The sequence below is a fragment of the Scyliorhinus torazame genome, chromosome 2, assembly GCF_047496885.1.
Source record: "Scyliorhinus torazame isolate Kashiwa2021f chromosome 2, sScyTor2.1, whole genome shotgun sequence".
NCBI classification, from domain to species: Eukaryota; Metazoa; Chordata; class Chondrichthyes; order Carcharhiniformes; family Scyliorhinidae; genus Scyliorhinus; species Scyliorhinus torazame.
This window is the reverse complement of record NC_092708.1, coordinates 89,680,458-89,698,471: the sequence shown is the minus strand read 5'-3', so window position 1 is coordinate 89,698,471 and position 18,014 is coordinate 89,680,458. Positions and strand designations below refer to the sequence as shown.

The following is an 18,014-nucleotide window of genomic DNA, read 5'->3' as shown; positions in this document are numbered from 1 at the left end:
GGCAGTGTGTACCATCTACAAGATGCACTGCAAATATTCACCAAGCTTCCAAACCCATGGCGATTACCATCTCGGATAAGGGCAACAGACACGTGGCACCACCCCTGCAAGTTCACCTCCAATTTACTCACCATCCTAACTTGTAAATATATTGCTGTTCCTTCACTGTCAATGGGTCAAAATTCTGGAACTCCCTCCCTAATAGCACTATGGGTGTACCTGCACCATGTGGATCTCAGCAGTTCAAGAAGGCAGCTTACCACCGCCTTCAGGGCAATTTTGAGAAATAAATGCTGGCCCACGCAGGGACTTTCACATTCCATGAGTGTATATTAAAAAAACTTCCTTTGATTTAATTCAAGCATTAGATTTTTTTGTCAGCCACCTTGTCTTGTTGGGTCTTTGCATCTTTGAGGAATGTACATAAGAACATAAGAACTAGGAGCAGGAGTAGGCCATCTGGCCCCTCGAGCCTGCTCCGCCATTCAATGAGATTATGGCTGATCTTTTGTGGACTCAGCTCCACTTTCCGGCCCGAACACCATAACCCTTAATCCCTTTATTCTTCAAAAAACTATCTATCTTTATCTTAAAAACATTTAATGAAGGAGCCTCTACTGCTTCACTGGGCAAGGAATTCCATAGATTCACAACCCTTTGGGTGAAGAAGTTCCTCCTAAACTCAGTCCTAAATCGACTTCCCCTTATTTTGAGGCTATGCCCCCTAGTTCTGCTTTCACCCGCCAGTGGAAACAACCTGCCCGCATCGATCCTATCTATTCCCTTCATAATCTTATGTTTCTATAAGATCCCCCCTCATCCTTCTAAATTCCAACGAGTACAGTCCCAGTCTACTCAACCTCTCCTCGTAATCCAACCCCTTCAGCTCTGGGATTAACCTAGTGAATCTCCTCTGCACACCCTCCAGTGCCAGTATGTCCTTTCTCAAGTAAGGAGACCAAAACTGAACACAATACTCCAGGTGTGGCCTCACTAACACCATATACCATGCATCTTTATCTTATGCAACAACCTTTTGTGTGGCACCTTGTCAAAGGCTTTCTGGAAATCCAGATATACCACATTCATTGGCTCCCCGTTATCTACCGCACTGTTAATGTCCTCAAAAAATTCCACTAAATTAGTTAGGCACGACCTGCCCTTTATGAACCCATGCTGCGTCTGTCCAATGGGACAATTTCCATCCAGATGCCTCGCTATTTCTTCCTTGATGATAGATTCCAGCATCTTCCCTACTACCGAAGTTAAGCTCACTGGCCTATAATTACCCACTTTCTGCCTACCTCCTTTTTTAAACAGTGGTGTCACGTTTGCTAATTTCCAATCCGCCGGGACCACCCCAGAGTCTAGTGAATTTTGGTAAATTATCACTAGTGCATTTGCAATTTCCCTAGCCATCTCTTTTAGCACTCTGGGATGCATTCCATCAGGGCCAGGAGACCTGTCTACCTTTAGCCCCATTAGCTTGCCCATCGCTACCTCCTTGGTGATATCAATCCTCTCAAGGTCCTCACCTGTCATAGCCTCATTTCCATCAGTCACTGGCATGTTATTTGTGTCTTCCACTGTGAAGACCGACCCAAAAAACCTGTTCAGTTCCTCAGCCATTTCCTCATCTCCCATTATTAAATCTCCCTTCCCATCCTCTAAAGGACCAATATTTACCTTAGCCACTCTTTTTTGTTTTATGTATTTGTAGAAACTTTTACTATCTGTTTTTATATTCTGAGCAAGTTTACTCTCATAATCTATCTTACTCTTCTTTATAGCTTTTTTAGTAGCTTGTATGTATATGTATGTATATGTATGTATACAAAAAAATGTATATTTTTAATAATCTTTATTATTGTCACAAGTAGGCCTACATTAACCATTATGTTATCGTGCTGCCCTTTATTTATTGTACACCATATATTACATCTTTAAATACTCAGTAATGCCTGTCCATTTTTTCAAATGTATTTTCCCAATCCATCATCGCCAACTTGCCCCTCATGCCTTCATAGTATCCTTTGTTCAGATTTAACACCTTCGTTTCAGAATGAACTATATCACTCTAAACTTTAATCTAAGATTCTGGTTATGTTATGATCACTATTTCGTAAAGGCTTTTATACAGCAAGATTATTAATTTATCCCTTCCCATTACATAATACTAAATCTACAATAATCCAATCCCCAGTTGGCTTTCCAATATACTGCTCCAGAAACCCATCTCTGACACAAGCCCAGGAATTCATCCTCCACAGCTTTAGCATTAATTACATTTACACAGCGTTGAAGTCGAAGTCACTCATAATTACTGTGTTACTCATGTTACCTGCAGCTCTAATTTCCTGATTTATACTATGCCCAATTTACCACTACAGATAGGTGGCAAAGAAACAACTCCCACCAATGTTTGCGGCCCCTTGCTGATTCTACATCTTGATTTTTCAGTGTAAGATCCTCTCTCTCGAATGTAAAGATGCGTTTCTCATTACCAGGGGCTGGTTTGGCACAGGGCTAAATCGCTGGCTTTGAAAGCAGACCAAGGCAGGCCAGCAGCACGGTTCAATTCCCATACCAGCCTCTCCAAACAGGCACCGGAATGTGGCGACTAGGGGCTTTTCACAGTACCTTCATTTGAAGCCTACTTGTGACAATAAGCGATTTTTAGTGTTCAATTGTGGTCGCCACACTACCAGAAGGATGTGGAGGCTTTAGAGAGGGTGCAGAAGAGATTTACCAGAATGTTGCCTGGTATGGAGGGCATTAGCTATGAGGAGCGGTTGAATAAACTCGGTTTGTTCTCACTGGAACGAAGGAGGTTGAGGGGAGACCTGATAGAGGTATACAAAATTATGAGGGGCATAGACAGAGTGGATAGTCAGAGGCTTTTCCCCAGGGTAGAGGGGTCAATTACTAGGGGGCATAGGTTTAAGGTGAGAGGGGCAAGGTTTAGAGTAGATGTACGAGGCAAGTTTTTTACGCAGAGGGTAGTGGGTGCCTGGAACTCGCTACCGGAGGAGGTGGTGGAAGCAGGGACGATAGTGACATTTAAGGGGCATTTTGACAAATACATGAATAGGATGGGAATAGAGTGATACGGACCCAGGAAGTGTAGAAGATTGTAGTTTAGTCGGGCAGCATGGTCGGCACGGGCTTGGAGGGCCGAAGGGCCTGTTCCTGTGCTGTACATTTCTTTGTTCTTTGTTCTTTTGTTCAGTGCTCCTTTTCCTTTTTGCCTATCTTTCTTAAATGATGACTACCTTGAATATGCAGTTCCAAGTCATGGTTGCCCTGTAATCACATCTCTGCAATGGCAATCAAATCACACCCATTTACCTCTATTTCTACCTTCAAATCATCTTGTTGCGAATGCTTCAGGCATTCATATCGATTGCGCTTAACTTTGTCTTTAACATTATTCCGTATTCTGATCCAATTTGCTGTTTGCACTTGCTGCGCCTGCCTTCTAATTTTGCCTACTACTTTTCTACTTCTGGTTACCAGTTTTGCTTCCCTCCAATCTGAGCTCCTTCTCTGCTTCCTATCATCCTGCCAACGTAGTTTCAACCCTCGCCAACAGCATTATCAAATCTCCCTGTGAGGATATTAGTCCCGGACCTACTAAGGTACAGCCCACCAATCTTGTGCAGGCCCCAGGTGCCCTGGAATCCGTCCCAATGCCTCAGAAATTGGATGTCCTCCCTTCTCCACCAATTCTCCAGCCACATGTTTACCAATTCTCCAGTCACATGTTCAATCACTCAATCCTCCTATTCCTTTGCTCACTAGCTTGTGGCACTGGGAGAAAGTGTTGTTGAAATTGTATAGGGTGTTGGTGAGACCGCACCTGGAGTGTTGTGCCCAGTTTTGGTCCCCTTATTTGAGGAAGAATGTGGAGGCAGTTCAGAGGAGATTCACCAGATTGATTCCTCGGGTTGAAAGAATTGGTGTATGAGGATGGATTAAACAGTTTGGGCTTATAGTTGCTGGAGTTTAGAAGAATGAGTTTAGAAAAATAAAACAGATCTGATCAAGATATCTAAATTACTAAAAGGAATTGATAAAATAAATGTAGACCAACTGCTCCCCATTGTGGGTCAATCTGGAACGAGAGGGCACAGATATAGGTTGAGATGCAGTACAATTTACACAGATGATCTGGAGTTGGGGATCAAGTGTAATGTGCCAAAGTTCGCAGATGACAAAATGAGTGGTAGAGCCAAGTGTGCAGAGGACACTGAAGGTATGCAGAGGGACTGCGATAATTTAAGTGAATGGGCAAGGGTCTGGCAGATGGAGTTCAATCTTGGTAAATGTGAGGTCATCCATTTTGGTAGGAATAACAGCAAAATGGGCTGTTATTTAAATAGTTAAAATTGCAGCTTGCTGCTGTGCAGAGGGATCTGGGTGTCCTTCAGCATGAATCACAAAAAGTCGATTTGCAGGTGCAGCAAGTAATTAAGAAGGCAAATTGAATTTTGTCCTTCATTGCTAGAGGGATGGAGTTTAAAAGCAGGGAGGTTATGTTGTAGCTGTATAGGGTACTGGTGAGGCCACACCTAGGGTACTGTGTAAAAGCAAATTACTGCGGATGCTGGAATCTGAAACGAAAGAGAAAATGCTGGAAAATCTCAGCAGGTCTGGTAGCATCTGTAGGGAGAGAAAAGAGCTAACATTTCGAGTCCAATGACTCTTTGTCAAAGCTAACAAGACAAAGTGGGAAATATTTATACTGTGGAGTGAGAATGAAAGATGAGTCATAGCCACAGAAACCCAGGGAAACCGGGTGCTAATGGCCACAGAAACCAAGGTGAAAGAGTGCTAATGGCAGTCCCCAGAGAGGCCAAACAGCAGAGAAACTAACATCAGAGGGTGAACTGTGATAGATGTAGATGTGGGGGGACGGGAAGGGGGAAGCAAAGAGGAGAAAGGGGAAGGAAAGGTTGATAAGATGGGGAGGTAAATCTATATTAAGAAAGACAAGAAAGAAAGAAATGGTGAAAGACAGTTAAAATGAAATGGGATGAAAACAAATGGGTCGAGGTGGGGTAGAGCTCATCATCTGAAGTTGTTGAATTCGATGTTGAGACCGGAAGGCTGTAGCGTGCCTAACAGGAAGATGAGATGTTGGTCCTCCAGTTTGCGTTGAGCTTCACTGGAACATTGCAGCAGGCCAAGGACAGACATGTGGGCATGGGAGCAGGGTCTTTTGTTAAAATGGGACGGTCAGGGTCTTGAATGCACACAGACTGCACAAAAGACCCTGCTCCCATGCCCACATGTCTGTCCTTGGCCTGCTGCAATGTTCCAGTGAAGCTCAACGCAAACTGGAGGAACAATACCTCATCTTCCGGTTAGGCACGCTACAGCCTTCCGGTCTCAGCATCGAATTCAACAACTTCAGATGATGAGCTCTACCCCACCTCGACCCATTTGATTTCATCCCATTTCATTTTAACTGTCTTTTACCATTTCTTTCTTGTCTTTCTTATATATTTAACCCCCTCCCATTTTATCAACCTTTCTTTACCCTTTCTCCTCTTTGCTTCCCCCTCCACCCACATCTACATCTATCACAGTTCACCCTCTGATGTTAGTTTCTCTGCTGTTTGGCCTTTCACATCTTTTGTTTTCTCTGGGGACTGCCATTAACACTCTTTCCTCTTGCTTTCTGTGGCTATTAGCACCCGGTTTCCCTGGGTTTCTGTGGCTTTGACTCATCTTTCATTCTCACTCCACAGTATAAATATTTCCCACTTTCTCTGTCCTGTTAGCTTTGACAAAGAGTCATTGGACTCGAAACGTTAGCTCTTTTCTCTCCCTACAGATGTTGCCTGACCTGCTGAGATTTTCCATCATTTTCTATTTCGTTCCTCGAGTACTGTGTACAGTTTTGGTCTCCTGACTTGAGAAAGGAAGTACTGGACTGGAGGGTGTGCATAGGAGATTCACTAGGTTGATTCCAGAGTTGAGAGCATTAGCTTATGAGGAGAGACTAAGTAAACTGGGACTATACTTATTGGAATTTAGAGAAATGAGGGGGGGGATCTTATAGAAACATAAGATTATGAAGAGAATACATAGGATAGAAGCAAGGAGGTTGTTTCCACTGGTGTGAAAGTAGAACTAGGTGGCATAGCCTCAAAATAAGGGGGAGCAGATTTAGGACTGAGTTGAGGAGGGACTTCTTCACCCAAAGGGTCGTGAATCAGGGGAATTCCCTGCCCAGTGAAGCAGTTCAGGCTACCTCGTTAAATGTTTTTAAGACAAAGGTAGATAGGTTTTTGAACACAAAAGGAATAAAATGTTGCGGTGAGCGGGTGGGTAGCTGGAGCTGAGTTCACAAAAAGATCAGCCATGATTAGGCAAGAGCCACCTTTCGTCCGACCGGTCAGCTCGCTGCCGCCACCAGAACTGTTTTGCTCTTCCATTGGTATTCTTGCAAAGGGTCCTCATGAGGGAAAGCCGAAAAGCTTGGACTTGTCTCTTTTTTCAGTAATCTGAAAGAAGTTGGAGGTATACATGGATGAGTTTTTCACTCGAGGATAAGAACAACTGATTGGTGTTAGAGGATGCGATTTTAACTGAAAATGAAATGAAATTAAAATCGCTTATTGTCACAAGTAGGCTTCAATGAAGTTACTGTGAAAAGTCCCTGGTTGCCACATTCCAGCGCCTGTTCGGGGAGGCTGTTACGGGAATTGAACCGTGCTGCTGGCCTGCCTTGGTCTGCTTTCAAAGCCAGCGATTTAGCCCTGTGCTAAACAGCCCCTGTTATTCAAAACCCACTCACTTACACACAGTTACAATCGGGGCCAGTATGTCCATTTGTGTTGCTTATGTGCATCTCTTAATACGTTGGTGCAGAACATTATTAGTGAGGTCTGGGAATTGGGACAGCATTTGTCTTCCTGATATGCAAATAGCGGGTAGTGCGAAGAGCAATCAAATGGAAGAAAATTATCATATAAAAAGAAGGGCAAGTTGCAGAGCTAGTACTTTAGAGTAGACTAGTACTGAAAGAACAATTCAATGTACTTTAATCTTTTTATTTTGCAGGCTCTAATAAACTATTACTGCGAAAAAAAATATTTTAATCATATCCAGATTGCAGCAGATGAGGGTCTCAAAAAATATGGCAACGATGCTGTGTTCCTCTTTTTTCATGCTTATGGGATCCTTATGGAAGGTAATAAGTGCAATAAAAATTATTAATACATTTTCATAATATTCAAACATGAGCCAATAACAAAACTTATTCAGAATTCAAAATTGTTGCCTTTTGCTCATACAGATCGTATTCAAGAAGCTATCCGTGAGCTTGAGGCTGTTAGAGAAAAGCAGGATGTGTCACTGTGTTCTATAATGGCTCTGATCTATGCTCATAAAAAAAGTTTAGCTCCAGGTGAGTACATATAGCATACATTATTTGGCAGTGAAGGTATGGCACCACTTGTGAGTTTATAAAAAATCTCATAAAAGATGAAGTAGGACTCTGTATTTCAAATATGTTTAATTAATTTAGACTGGGGAAGATGGTAGCGTAGTGGTAATGTCACTGGACTAGTAATGCAGATTAATACTCTTGCTTCATGGCTTCAAATCCCATCACGGCAGCTGGTGGAATTTAAATTCAGTTAATCTGTAATTGAAAGTTAGTCTCAGTAATGATGACCATTGCTGATTGTCGTTAGGAAAAAAACATCTGACTCTCTTAGGGAAGGAAATCTGCCATCCTTACCTGGTCTGGCCTACATGTGACTCCTAACCCACAGCAATGTGGTTGACTCTTAACTGCCCTCTGAAATAGCCTAGTGAGCCACTCAATTCATGCCAGTGACAATGCCCACAACCCATGAATGAATAAGATTTTTACAAATAATGTTACAACCTACAGCCTATATATACGTGTCTCCCGTCTGATTTCTATTTGTTTTGTTGCCTTATATCTGTTTGAAACCCTGGAGTCTGTGTTTTCATTTTGTGACAATCTTGTGACACTTTATGTCAGCATCATGATAAATACACGCTTACAACATCCTTGAGTAAGCATTGAAGCTACATGTTAACATAACATGGTTTAGCACACAGGGCTAAATCGCTGGCTTTGAAAGCAGACCAAGTCAGGCCAGCAGCACGGTTCGATTCCCATACCAGCCTCCCCGAACAGGCGCTGAAATGTGGCGACTAGGGGCTTTTCACAGTAACTTCATTTGAAGCCTACTTGTGACAATAAGCGATTTTAATTAATTTAATTTAACAGTTGAACCGTATAATAATCAGAAGTAATAATCTTAACTGAAATCTCCTCTATATTACAGATGTTGTAGACAGTTATAGTCCCATGACTGCTGCTGCAGCCGAGATCAGCTATTTCAGCGCAAACTTGGGAACGGTCTATGACCTTCCTACTATGTATGATTTGGCTGCTCACTGGGTATTTTACTCAACCACTCGGGCAACAAAACTTGACATGGAAATAAAATTTTGTTTCAGTAGGCAGACATTTTAGTCAAAAGATTCAAACAATATTTTCATTAAATAAAAACTAAGTAGATCAAATAAATAAGCACAAAAATATTCAGTTTAGTTACTGAAATCCTGAAGTCATTTTTTTTTGTTGCAAAAGATCGTGATGCGATTCAAGAACTTGATAACAAACTAAAAGAGGACCGGAAAACTGCAGGACAGATGGCATTGTATTTTGCGGGCCTCTTCCTTTGGCATATTGGGCGACATGAAAAAGCTCGTGAATACGTTGATAGAATGATTAAACTTTCTAATGGAGCAAGAAAGGTTAGTATAATTTTTATAGATAATGTATGGAAAAATTGATTAAAAAATCACTAAAGGGAGAATTTGTAGAAATGGATTACCCATATTGCCACTAACTAAGAATTTTAAAGTATCTAAAAAATAAGAACGAATAATGACTGCCTGAGAAACGCCAGTGAATGAAGATATCTACTTTCGAAACACAGGTTTATGAAAATCCAATAAAATATAATTGCACTTTCAGTTGTACATAATTTGTCTCACTTAAGAGTAAGATAGATTATGAGAGTAAACTTGCTCAGAATATAAAAACAGATAGTAAAAGTTTCTACAAATATATAAAACAAAAAAGAGTGGCTAAGGTAAATATTGGTCCTTTAGAGGATGAGAAGGGAGAATTAATAATGGGAGATGAGGAAATGGCTGAGGAACTGAACAGGTTTTTTGGGTCGGTCTTCACAGTGGAAGGCACAAATAACATGCCAGTGACTGATGGAAATGAGGCTATGACGGGTGAGGACCTTGAGATGATTGTTATCACTAAGGAGGTAGTGATGGGCAAGCTAATGGGGCTAAAGGTAGATAAGTCTCCTGGCCCTGATGGAATGCATCCCAGAGTGCTAAAAGAGATGGCTAGGGAAATTGCAAATGCATTAGTGATAATTTACCAAAATGCACTAGACTCTGGCGTGGTCCCGGCGGATTGGAAATTAGCAAACGTGACCACTGTTTAAAAAAGGAGGTAGGCAGAAAGCGGGTAATTATAGGCCAGTTAGCTTAACTTCGGTAGTAGGGAAGATGCTGGAATCTTATCATCAAGGAAGAAATAGGAGGCATCTGGATGGAAATTGTCCCATTGGGCAGACGCAGCATGGATTCATAAAGGGCAGGTCGTGCCTAATTAATTTAGTGGAATTTTTTGAGGACATTACCAATGCGGTAGATAACGGGGATCCAATGGATGTGGTATATCTGGATTTCCAGAAAGCTTTTGACAAGGTGCCACACAAAAGGTTGCTGCATAAGATAAAGATGCATGGCATTAAGGGTAAAGTAGTAGCATGGATAGAGGATTGGTTAATTAATAGAAAGCAAAGAGTGGGGATTAATGGGTGTTTCTCTGTTTGGCAATCAGTAGCTAGTGGTGTCCCTCGTGGATCAGTGTTGGGCCCACAATTGCTCACAATTTACATAGATGATTTGGAGTAAGGGACCAAGGGCAAAGTGCCCAAATTTGCAGACGACACTAAGATGAGTGGTAAAGCAAAAAGTGCAGAGGATACCGGAAGTTTGCAGAGGGATTTGGATAGGTTAAGTGAATGGGCTGGGGTCTGGTAGATGGAATACAATGTTGACAAATGTGAGGTTATCCATTTTGGTAGGAATAACAGCAAAAGGGATTATTATTTAAATGATAAAATATTAAAACATGCTGTTGTGCAGAGAGACCTGGGTGTGCTAGTGCATGAGTCACAAAAAGTTGGTTTACAGGTGCAACAGGTGATTAAGAAGGCAAATGGAGTTTTGCCTCATCTAGCTTCATTGCTAGAGAGATCGAGTTTAAGACTATGGAAGTTATGCTGCAATTGTTTAAGGTGTTAGTGAGGCCACACCTGGAGTATTGTTTTCAGTTTTGGTCTCCTTACCTGAGAAAGGATGTACCGGAGCTGGAGGGTGTGTAGAGGAGATTCACTAGGTTAATCCCAGAGCTGAAGGGGTTGGATTACGAGGAGAGGTTGAGTAGACTGGGACTGTACTCGTTGGAATTTAGAAGGATGCGGGGGGATCTTATAGAAACATATAAAATTATGAAGGGAATAGATAGGATAGATGCGGGCAGGTTGTTTCCACTGGCGGCTGAAAGCAGAACTAGGGGGCATAGCCTCAAAATAAGGGGAAGTAGATTTAGGACTGAGTTTAGGAGGAACCTCTTTAACCAAAGGGTTGTGAATCTATGGAATTCCTTGCCCAGTGAAGCAGTTGAGGCTCCTTCATTAAATGTTTCAAGGTAAAGATAGGTAGTTTTTTGAAGAATAAAGGGATTAAGGGTTATGGTGTTCGGGCTGAAAAGTGGAGCTGAGTCCACAAAAGATCAGCCATGATCTCATTGAATGGCAGAGCAGGCTTGAGGGGCCAGATGGCCTACTCCTGCTCCTAGTTCTTATGTTCTTATGATGTAAAATTGTCATTGTCAAGTTACCCTTTCAGTGAGTACATTCCAGTATATAGAAATATCGGGCAGGGTATCCTGTGGGCTTCAGGACCCTCCCAAAAGTTTTAAATGACGATCAGAATCCTGCACTCTGGAGAATAACCACCTGGCTGTGATTTTCCTTGAATTGGCGGAATTATAGCCGGAGTGTGGGCTTGCCGTTCACGTAAAGAGCTGGAGAATATGTGTTGGGAGAGTGGAGATAGTAGTGAAGGGTTGTGCTTTTGAAGCTGGAAAGCCAATAGGAGTCTCTCCAATACTGTGTTACGACACCCTGGGTTAGTGCACAGTCAATTCCAGCTCCACTTGAGCCAGATTCGCAACACAAGTGAATTAACCAATAATTCTTGGAAAATATCTGAAGTCTTTGGCCCTTGGCTGCCCAAGAATTACAGTCGCCAAGTTTGTAAATGTAAATACAATTACTTTTTAGTAATAGCAAGTACTATCATGAAATATGCAGCAAATACAACTAGTTAACTATTGTTTAATTCCTAATTCCCCACTTTAACTTGCCCTCATCATACATATATATACACACACACACTATTTGGACAAACACAGGGGGAAGGATAGAGGTAAATATCATAAATATAAGAAAAAAGAGTCTTTGTTTCAGATGGTTGTTTCTTGCACCTATCGCCTCTTCAAACTTTGCTTTCAGTTCAAGGTTTTGACTGTAGACTCATTCATGTCTCTGTAGTTTCAGAAAATATGCACTCAAAGCCTTTATGGAGAGAGAGAGAGAGAGCAGGTCCTTGTCTCTGTTTCAGCCTGTAATGGTTTCCCAGTAGATTAATTCAGGAATCGTCAGTGCCAGAAGTACAGCAGTTATACAGCTTTCCTGGAGAAAATGTAGAGGAGAGAGAGTGAGCAGGTCCTTGTCTCTGTTTGTCTAGGATTCAACTGCTCCCTGTGGTCTCTGAGAATCATCCCACTGGGGTAGGAGCCTATCACCACCTGTTACCGGGCAGAGCACAGCCTTTTGGCCAATTAATTGGCCACTAGCCAATCCATCAAACCGAGTCCCACCCCATCTCTCTCTCAAAATGTCTGAGGTCTCCAGTTCAAACTAGCAGAGTGTTCTCTCCCATAACTTCTGAATTCTTCACTCCTCTCTGTGGCAATATTTTTGCCCATGGATAACAAAGATTTCAGTTTAAAAATTCAATAGAATTTTGGAGTATTTACTCAGTATTTGTTTAAGTTAAATTTAGTGCTTTGGTTAAGCAAATGTTTTAACCGAGAGTCAGATATCAGTGCAAGGTACCCCATGCTATTTCCTTTCTAAAGTGCAGAACGTTTTTTGTTATCAAAACATAAAATGTTTTCCAATTATTTAATTATTTGGTCTGTAATAATTACCAGAATGAATAGAATTAAGCTGCCAAATGCCATTTATAAATATAATAATTTCAGTGTGATTGTTCAATGCTTCCTGTTTCTATTTAGATTTAGTTGCGGAATGAAGGATTAAATAGTCCACAGTGCAAACATTTTCAAGTGGCTATTTTTGTCCTCATTTAATAAACCCATGATCCCAGTATAAATTGTACTGCTAGTGAGATTCAAAGGATTCAACTTACAAAGCCATTCTATGGTAGAAATGGTCTCATAATTTGCCTTTTTGTCCTCTGGTATTAACTACCGTTTTTCATTTAAAGAAACTGAATCATTGGTGTGTTGCTCATTGTGATTCAGAAGATATGCTGGAGGTCTCAACTTATCTTTAACTGAATTATCTGTTTAAATAAATCAAACAGTAACCAACCATTACAAATCAAAGCACTGCAGATGCTGGAAATCTGAAATAAAAACAGAAAATGTGACACAGCAGGTCTGGCTGCAACTTTGGAGACAGAAATAAAGTTAATGTTCCAGATTTATGACCTATCATCAGAGTTCTGACGAAGGATCGATGACCTTAATTGCCACGTCATTAGTTCTTTAAACATAGTACCTAACAAACTTTGTGTCAAAATGCCAAAATGTTTGCACACCAGTCAACAGGGAGACTAAACTGATGCCTATGAACTTTTACTTTGATTTGAAAATGTAATCAAAATGTGTAGTGACTCACGATCTGTGGCATATATATCAGTGTGAAGTGTACTGTCATTCCAGGGCCTGATTTTGAAAGGATGGATTGACCTAACCAGTGGGAGAGATGCATATGCTAAGAAGGCCATCAAATATTTTGATGAAGGAATCCAAGATGGAAATGATGTATTTGCTATGATGGGGAAGGTAAGTTTAATTTTTTTTTTGAACTGCAAGAATAAAGGGGATGAAATTGGTCTTCGGTGGTAGCAGAAAATGATGGAAAAATTAGCTGAAGATCAATTATACATCAAAATTATTTAATAGCTTGAATATTTCCTTTTCATGTAATGTCCATTATTGGTAGAAAATAATTCACTTTAGAAGATAATGGGTCAGCTGAATCAATTCCTTGACTTGTAAATACTATCTGTTCTACCCTACCCCAGTCCTCCACCCTTCCCTCCTTCCAAACCAATCAGAGGTCAAATGTTACGAAATAAAACAGAAAATGCTGGATAAACTCAGCAGGTCTGGCAGCAGTTGTGGAGAATCATAGAATCCCTACAGTGCACAAGGAGGCCAAATTAATGGAAGAAAAGTTGACTGTCCTGTCTTCCCTGCCTGATTTTCCTGTTTATTAAATCTAGGCAATGCTATTTGTGCCAACTGACAAAGTGGGAAGAAGGTATGACAGTAGTAGGCCACATATCAACCAATATATATTCTCTAACCTGGAAATGAACTGACTCATTTGCAGCAGTTTTTAGTCTTCTAAGTAATTGAGTTTTATGTAACCTCTTTATGTAGTTTGAATTACAAATTCAAAGATTTCCTTTTGCTGGGTGTGTGAAATGAAATCCTAAACCAGTTGTTTATAAATGCATTTACGGAGACTTCTGGTGGCGATCGCGAACGGAGCAGCCGCAGCAAAGAAGCTCCCACAGATCCACAAAATCACGGCTTTTTTCGGGGGTTTTCCAGGTGGTTTTTAAGAAAAATTAAAGTCCCGCGAAGTCCTGGCCCTGCCCAGGCGACAAAGCTCCGTCCACAGAGCTGAAGAGACAAAAAAAGAGGAGAGACTGGTCCCGGTGTGCTGTACGTGGAGGAGGAGTGGGGATCGCAACAAGAAACTGCCAGAAAGTCGGAGCACGGAGAGAATAAGACAAAAACAAAATATTTTTTTTTTATTCAATCTTTTTTTTTCCTCTCCAGAAAATTTAAAAAACTTTAAAAAAAAACTTTCTAAAAAAAAAAAATTCCTTTTTATTAAAAAAAATCGTTTTAAAAGGAGAAAAAAACCCCAAGGGTTTTTCTTTGGGGGGAAAATAAAAGAATGTATTTTTCGCACCAAAACCCAGGAAAAAAAGAGAAAGGCACATAACAGAAATATGCCTGCAAATAATAATTTGGGGGGACGGCGTGATGTAAGAAGGAGAAGCAGCGAAGGCGAAGGAAAAAAGCAGGAGCTGCGGCCGCACAGGCAGACGACCCCACGGGCCGAGGCGGAGGTTCAGGCGAACCAGGAAGCGGAAAAGCTGGCGAGCCGAGTAGCGGAGCAGGAACAGGACGCGGCGACCATCTCCCCCCCCCCGCACAGTGGGAGGAATGGAGAAACGTGCTGAAAACGGAAATAAACGCCATAAAGGAGGAGATAAAAATGGAGATAAACGCCATGAGGAAGGCACTCAGGGCGGAGCTCCACACAATGATGAAGGAGATGCAGGCGGAGACAACGGTCAAAATGCAGCGAACCATCGATGGCCTGGAAAGGAGAACACGATTCAGGAGTTGGAGAGGGCCGCCTCAGACCAGAGCGACAGGATGGTAACTCAGGAAACCGAGGTGAAAATGCTGGTAACGACCCAGGGGAGCCGAAGAGGGAAAGTGGAGGACCAGGAAAATAGACCCAGACTGCGGGCGGGAGGGGGGGGGGGGGGGGGGGGCGACTTCAACTGTGTACAGAACCCACTAACCGACCGATCATCTGAATACTTCCAGCTGCAGAGAGGAACAAGACAGGGCTGCCCCCTGTCCCCACTCTAGTTCGCGCTAGCGATCGAACCCCTGGTGATAGCCCTGCGGGATGCGAAAAGCTGGAAGGGAATCCGGAGAGGAGACAGAGAGCACAGAGTCTCACTCTATGCAGATGACCTGCTCCTCTATGTCTCGAAGCCACAGGAGGGACTGAAGGCAGTACTGCAAATACTGCAAGAGTTTGGAACCTTCTCGGGCTACAAACTTAACCTGGGCAAAAGCGAGGTATTCCCAGTGAACCCAAACGGGGGAGGGAGAGAGCTGGAGGGGCTCCCGTTCAAAACAGCCCAGAACAGATTCCGCTACCTGGGGATCCAGATAGCCAGAGACTGGACACAGATCCACAAGTGGAACCTGACCAGCCTGGTGGAGGAAGTAAGAAGAGACCTTCAAAGGTGGGGCTCACTCCCACTCTCTCTGGCGGGGAGAGTGCAGACGATCAAGATGAACGTACTGCCAAGGTTCCTCTTCCTGTTTAGGGGGGGTCGGGGTGTAGGGAGGGGGGCGGGGGGGACAACGGGGAAGGGGAAGGAACCATAGACCGATCCAGAGGGCAACAAAATGCACGTAGGGTCAGTTAAATGAAGGACAAACTAAACCTCTCTGTATAATAAAGGAAATTAGCGCGGGCGAGAAAAATGTGATGTGTGTGTATATATACACAACTGTTTATAATAAATATGGGAAATGCCAATAAAAAGATTTTTTTTAAAATAAATAAATAAATGCTTTTACAACTTCACTGTACTTCAGGGAAAATATTCAGGCAATATTATACCAGAGAATTTGATGAAAGATGCTCTTCATTCCAATGATCTTATCCACCCAAGTTTTTTACGCAATTAGTTTATTTGATATTGTATTTGCTCAATTCTCCATTTTAGTTCCTGAATATTCTTTCTTCTTAATAATAGGCACAATATCTTGAGATGCGTCAGAACTATTCTGGAGCTTTGGAAATGGTAAATCAGATAATAGTTCATTTTCCTGGCTTTTGGCCAGCTTTTGTGAAGAAGATAGAACTCCAACTAGCCCTGCAGGATTGGGAACAGACAATTGAGACAGTACACAGGTAAAGAAGCCAACTTAATATGAAAGCAACCTTGTTGCATCTTGTCAATGAGTGAGTGATTATGTCAGGCCAGAAGGTAGTGTTGGTCTGGCATATTGCACAGCTTACTTACAATAAAGAAGACATTTTAATCTGCATTTACATTGAAGTAGATAATCTCCAATCAGTATGGAGTGTAATCATATTAGTTCTGTGCACACATCTATTGCAAGTTTTTAAAGTTATAACAATAGTGCTGTTTTCTAACATTAAGAATGCAACTTTACATAGTGTCCAGAGAGTCCAATGGATGTGGATTCATACAGGGTTAAAGTCATAATCCACCTGATTAATGCTCAGATGGCTTTCTGGAAAGATGACCATGAAATGGGTGGCATAGCACCATTTAATGTGCTCTGGAATCAGAATAAAATTGGGACATAGCTCCAGAAATATACTTTCACTAACCAAGCACACACAAAGACTGCAAAGGAAAAAATGGCTATATGACTGCAATCTTATTGAGTATGTTTGCTTGAATGCAGTCTATAATTATTACTTGGGTAACAGAACCATATTAAAATTATAAAATAAATCTACTGTCATAGAAGTGTTTCCATTTTTAATTACCAGCTTTAATTTCTAAGGAAACTTGTTGATTATCACTCCCCGCTTATTAATTCACGGATTAGTACTCCCCAGTGTCGAATGGTACTCAGAGGAAGCACCAAGGGAAGGAAGTGAGGAAACGGGTTGTGCTTTGGCTGGAGAACTTCAATGTTTATCACATGTGGCTCCCTGTCACAATTTGAAATCTTATAGCATCGCCATCCTTCATTAAAACATCGGGCTACCTGAATGCTGAGTAGAAAAAGCAGCAAATTACAGACCACAATGAACAGGTGAAAACTCTGCAATCTTATCACACCCAGTTTAAATCAATGATTGGCAATTAATAAGGAGAACTAACTGCGCACCCGCAATCGTAGCAGAGCCCAATGCGTGAGTTTTAAGTATTTTAAAACATATTCAGCTCAAAAATATCGAGGGGGCAGTCTCATTCAAGTCCCTGCTCTTATACATATCAGTGTCCAGCTTGTCTGGTTTATGTTATGTGACATAAGGAATGGCTGAGTGCATTGGATGCACATTGACCCTGACAATATACTGGTTGTAATGCTGTAGACCTGTGTGCAGGAACTAGGAGCCTCTTCAACTAAGCTACTCCCGTGCAGCTGTGACACTGGCATCTATATTACAATGTACAAAATTGCCCAATAACTGGGAAAGTGATGGATAATGCTACCAACATCAAGCAACTCTAACTCCTAAATAATACGCTCACAGATACTATAACCATTCCGCTCCAGATGCCAGCACAGCCTTGATTCAGACAGACAATTACTGAATATCAGAGGAGAGTCGTTGCCTTTGTTAAGGCAGCATTTGCTTCAGAAAAACACAAAGGAGCCCTAACAAAACTGAACTCAATGGGAGTCTCTTAAGATGAAGAACCCTCCAGTGGCGGAATCCTACCACAAATGAAGGAAGATGCTCATGGTTTTTTTTCTATAAATTTAGAGTACCCAATTATTTTTTCCCAGTTAAGGGCCAATTTAGCGTGGCCCTGCTCATCTTTTTTTGGGTTCAAGGGACCCACGCAGACAGGGGGAGAATGTGTAAACACCACACACACTGATCTGGGGCCGGGATCGAACCTGGGTCCTCGGCACTGTGAGGCAACAGTGCTACCCACTGCGCCACCATGCCGCCTAGGTGCTCATGGTTATTGGAGGCTAATCACTGCAGCTTTGGGATATCTCTACAGCAGTACCTTACTGGCAGTGTCCTCAATCCCTTCATCTTCCGTTGCTGCAACAATAACCT

At 41.9% G+C, this 18,014-nt stretch overlaps 1 protein-coding gene across 1 annotated transcript in view; it reads left to right on the top strand.

Annotated features, from left to right (window-relative positions):
* The window catches only part of ttc21b (tetratricopeptide repeat domain 21B), a 143,297-nt gene that overhangs the window by 13,948 nt on the left and 111,335 nt on the right, over positions 1-18,014 (top strand). Inside the window, exons 2-6 of the mRNA XM_072473910.1 lie at positions 7,072-7,201; positions 7,307-7,417; positions 8,642-8,808; positions 13,124-13,246; positions 15,991-16,148. Coding sequence (XP_072330011.1) covers positions 7,072-7,201; positions 7,307-7,417; positions 8,642-8,808; positions 13,124-13,246; positions 15,991-16,148 — 689 coding nt within the window. The remainder of the gene's footprint in view (positions 1-7,071; positions 7,202-7,306; positions 7,418-8,641; positions 8,809-13,123; positions 13,247-15,990; positions 16,149-18,014) is intronic.